Source organism: Apaloderma vittatum, unplaced genomic scaffold, assembly GCF_000703405.1.
Source record: "Apaloderma vittatum isolate BGI_N311 unplaced genomic scaffold, ASM70340v1 scaffold3595, whole genome shotgun sequence".
Taxonomy (NCBI): Eukaryota; Metazoa; Chordata; class Aves; order Trogoniformes; family Trogonidae; genus Apaloderma; species Apaloderma vittatum.
In genome coordinates, this window is record NW_009715291.1 from 73 (window position 1) to 4,492 (window position 4,420).

Below are 4,420 nucleotides of genomic sequence, written 5' to 3' on the forward strand. Positions count from 1 at the left end.
ACAACCTGAATCCACGCCTCCTTCCATGTCTTTCGGGACTCGGCTGAGGGTGGGTGTCACCCCCAAAGCCTGCTGTACATGTGGAAGTGGTAAGAGCAGTCAGCTGGCTGGGACAGGAGAGGAGGGAGGATGTTTCATGGAGAAAGTCGAGGGGCTCCGTCTCTCACCCTGCCGGGCCCTGTGCTGGTCAGAGCTTCCCCTCGGAGCAACCGGCCTCATCAGCAAGGCAAGCAGCAGATCCAGCCTGCAGGTGAGTCAAAGAACCAGGGCCTGCCTAGCAGGATTTGCAGAGACCTTGCAAAGGGCACTGGAACTGCTGAATAATGGAAATACTAGCATGGGGAAACATTTTGTTTTCTGAAATGGGGCTAGAGGATTTATTGGCAGCAAAATAGTGCCCAAAGCTGCAGTGTCCAGGTAGCTTTCCAGGCCAGCGTGATGTTTGCTGAACCCAGGGCTGCGGGCACCAGCAGGTAAAGGGACTCTTTGGTTAAAGAAAATAAGCCTGCCATAACTTTCTGAAGAAGCGGTATCTCCTAGCTTAAGTCCTGCTTTGCTGTTACCTTAATATGGCACAGGGCTGCAAGATTAGCAGCACTGAAAGGATGTGAGGATAACTACTGGTTTTTTAAGAGAATTTTAAACAGTTAGAAAAAAGCCCTGTCTTCCCTCCTTTCTGTCAGGGCCCTTTGAAACCTTTTCAAACCATTCCAGCTCCCTAGATTAATCCAGGAGCCAGAATTCATCTTTAGGAAAAATATCCCTTTCAGGTCACTACAGCGCTATTTCAATCAGAAGCAGCAGTGATGTCCCATTTTAAGTTAACTGCAGGTAGTAAAGGTCGCTCTGCCCTCCAGCAGCCAGACATTGGAGTAACATGAACACGTGCTTCAAAAACTGGAGTCGTTGCAAAGTCTGAGACACTCTTGTCCCGTTCTGGCAAGTTTTGGGCTCTTGGAAAGTGTCTTCTGGGGTGCCTGCATCTCCATCCCACAGCCTAAGCAGGGACTGCTCAAGGGGCACAGAAGCAAGCAGGACAGAAGCGCTTTTCTCCTCAGCCTGCAGCACCGCATCCAAGTGTGGATTGGAAAAAAAATGGAAAAAAAAAGAAAAGCAAACTGGAATAATGCAGGAGAAATTCTACTGTAGCAATAGCATCGCAAGACACTTTCAGAAGAACAGTATTGTTATTAGCTACAAGAAGCAGCCAGCCTAGAACAGACCACGTTGCTCACACAGCATTTGTTCAAGGGAAAGGAATTTCTTATTTACTTACTGAAGCTACTGGCTGCAGGAACAGGCACTTGAAGTCTCTTGCACTACCCACGGAAGCAGCTTGGATCATGGGTTTCTGCCGGCTGATCTCAGCCCTGTCTGGCAGCGGCAGGTTTGAATCTCAGCTCAGGAGCCACTGCCAGCGCCACCGGCCCTGCTCATCCCCTCAGCCCCTTCCAACCAGCCCTGTCACGCTTGCTTCGTCAGGGGCACATGTGCCCCACTGCCTTCGGCTTCCCACTGAAGAGCCCACACGTAATTCACACCAGAAATTAGGGGTTAGAAAATTTTATTTGCTTTTTTGGTAACAGGAACTGCTCATTTACCAGGAAGGATGATGCCATCATACTGTGAGAAAGGGGAAAAAAAAAAAAGAAAAAAAAAAGAACAGAAGAGAACCAAGTGAGAAACTACCATCATGTAAAGGTGCAGCACTGCTGGGCAGAAAAGTGAGTCACCACATTCATTGCACTACACGGAACAGCAGTTCTCCTGCAGCTAACTGCATTTCTAACTGCATTTCTACCTTGCTGCTGTGCTGCTAACTTCCAAGAGGGGCTTTACTCAGATTATTCAACGGCTCATTAGGCCAAGGAAACGAGCCCCACCCCTCCCAGGCTCATCTGACCCTACATTCATCCCTTAAACAGTCCCAGGATTTGGCCCTGAAGGTAACTGTGCCCCAGTAAGTAAAACCAAGCAGAAGGGGGAGAAAAAAAAGCCATTCAGGAGTCAGCTGGAGCCCGCCCTGTGCCGGACGTCACCTGTGGAGCAGCCTCCAGACAGACTGCCCACCCTGCCCACCTCTGAAAAAGTATCAGCAGTCCCCACCTCTGAACGTTTCCAATCAAGCTTTTGGCATCCAGTCTGTGTCAGAGAGCGCCAGGGACACATAAGCCCAGGAGCTTGTTTTATTTGGATTGCTCCATCCTCCAAGTCTGACAGCTCAGCTAGGAGCTGTCTTGTGATCCACATACAGACAGCACCTCCCAAAACTGCAGCAGACAGATTCACACAGGAACTGACACTTCCAGCTGTCCTGCAGAGCTGCCCTTTCAGTTCAGCACAGAATCAAAAGGGGTGTGAAGAGCGCTCCTGCTCCAACTCCCTGCTCCAGGGCAGCACAAGCTCAAAGTCAAGGATTTAAGCAGTGATCAAGATTTCACCCTGCCCAGTGACTTGTTCCAGCCCTTCTGCATTGAAGCATTTTGCTGATACTTGCTAGGAAACTCCTGGGATACAAAAATAAAGATGGAATTTACCTTTTGCTGAAACCAGCGCATGGCTTCCTCCTTTCCAATTCTGTGCTTGGCTCCAATGTTGCCAGTCCTGCGCTTCTTGTCAGCAATGCTGAACCCAGGCCTGCCCAGCACCTGCCAGGAGAGGACACCAAGAGCACAGTTTCATTCTGGCCTATTTCATTCCGGCATTTACTTTCTTACGCTTAACAGTTTTCCAGGAGAGAAGGCTAGAATTTCCACATCTCACTGTCCGAGTCAGGTTCAAGACTTCCAGAGAACATTATCTTTTACAGCCTCAGTGCAAGCTGACAACTAAGTAATTTCTGAGCCGCCAGGTACCATGATGGGGACAGTTGCTAGCTTGGACAAGTTAGCACATACCCTGACTCACAGAAACCAAAATGAGCATGGAAGACAAACTATTCCATACCCAGAGGCCTCAGCTCTTGAGAAGAAGATTCACTGAGCAGCACGGCTAACACGTATGGAACAGCTTCCCTCTATTGCAGAGCTTGAGCGTGCAGCACAGCAGAACGGAACCACTCTCCCCCGCCACCACCGCGGCTACGTGACCCAGCCCTCTAAACACAGGACGAATCTCCCAGCCCACCTTTCAGTCTGCACCCCTGACGCTCCCGCTGCTCATTCCCTCCCTCCTTCCCTCCCCAACCCTGGCAGAGCTGTTTCAGTGTTATCCCCGGAGTACCAGCGAGAGCCACGGTATTTGTTTGTGAAGAGACTTTGTGAGCCATTTCATAAATCACGGTTTTTTACAGCAGCCCTGGGAATCTCAGATTAGACTTGGATTTTGTTGACAATTTTCCATCTTCCAGCACCAGGCAGCAAGTTAATATCAGCCAGCTATCGTTCCAGGTTCCTTCCAGAGCTTTCACACAAGCCCAGGAGCCGCAAGGAAGCGGAGAATACGCACCACGTAGAAGTCCAAGCCGTAGATACCAATACTGGGATCGTATTTAATCCCCAGATCGATGTGTTCCTGGATTCCAAAGCCAAAGTTCCCCGTGTCTGAGAAGTTGTTTTTCCTCAACTCGTATTCTCGCACCTGAAACATTTGTAGTCAGGGTCACTATTTTGTTATTGACTGCAGAGTTAAGAATTCCTGGGTATTCCAACTACTGCCACACCCACAATTCTCTTACGTGCTACTAAGTCTTTAACCCTAGGGTTTTGCTCCCTCAGCCTGCTCCTAAATCACAGCAGTAAAGAACTTTGGGAGAAAGCAGAACCTGCCGCCACACGCTCTTAAATAAGCACAAAGCAGCAAGCAGACAGACCAAGAGCAGCCAGTGTATTGAAGCAGCTCCTCCAACCCATAACCAACCCGTAACACCCACGACCGGCCCGTAACTGGCCCAGTGCAGCAGTTCAGAGCACGCACTTGTGCAGTTAGTACAGATCAAACTCCTGTTCTTTCACAAAACAAAGACCCAAACCAGCCAAATTCTCACCTTCAACCCCTTCTCCAGAATCTCCTCTGCTTTGGCCCCGCGAACCGTGCAATGAACAGCAATCTTCTCATTTCTCCTGATTCCAAAGGATCTTACAGTGTATCGTGCTGCAGGCAGCAATAATCACACTTAGAGGCTATTCAAAGAATTCCCACCCAAGGGATTCAGAACTTAAGACTAAAGAAAATAGTTTAAAGAAGAAAAAAAACAAAACCATAAGGCAACCACAAGTTCCCTTCTTGGAGATGAGCGCAGAGCAGCAGCCCCAGTCTGGAGGCAGAACCAAACTGACAGGAACGACCACCAGCACCCAAATATTGAAGGTTCTTAATTCGCACCAAGACCCACAGCAAAGCAAACCTCCCCAGGCTGGCTCTGCCAGGGAGCCGCGCTGCCCGCCACCCTCTGCATCCTCGGGAGAGGAAGCAAAACAAA

General features: G+C 49.5%; 1 protein-coding gene across 1 annotated transcript; it reads right to left on the reverse strand.

The window, feature by feature from the left end:
- Positions 1–1,547: 1,547 nt before the first annotated feature.
- RPL11 (ribosomal protein L11) lies at positions 1,548–4,092 on the reverse strand (the record flags this gene model as incomplete). The annotated part of the gene is made up of 4 exons (XM_009869061.1): positions 1,548–1,623; positions 2,538–2,648; positions 3,448–3,579; positions 3,986–4,092. Coding segments are annotated over 4 exons (380 nt in total), but the record flags the coding sequence as incomplete, so codon positions are not given.
- Between the last annotated feature and the right edge of the window lie 328 nt (positions 4,093–4,420).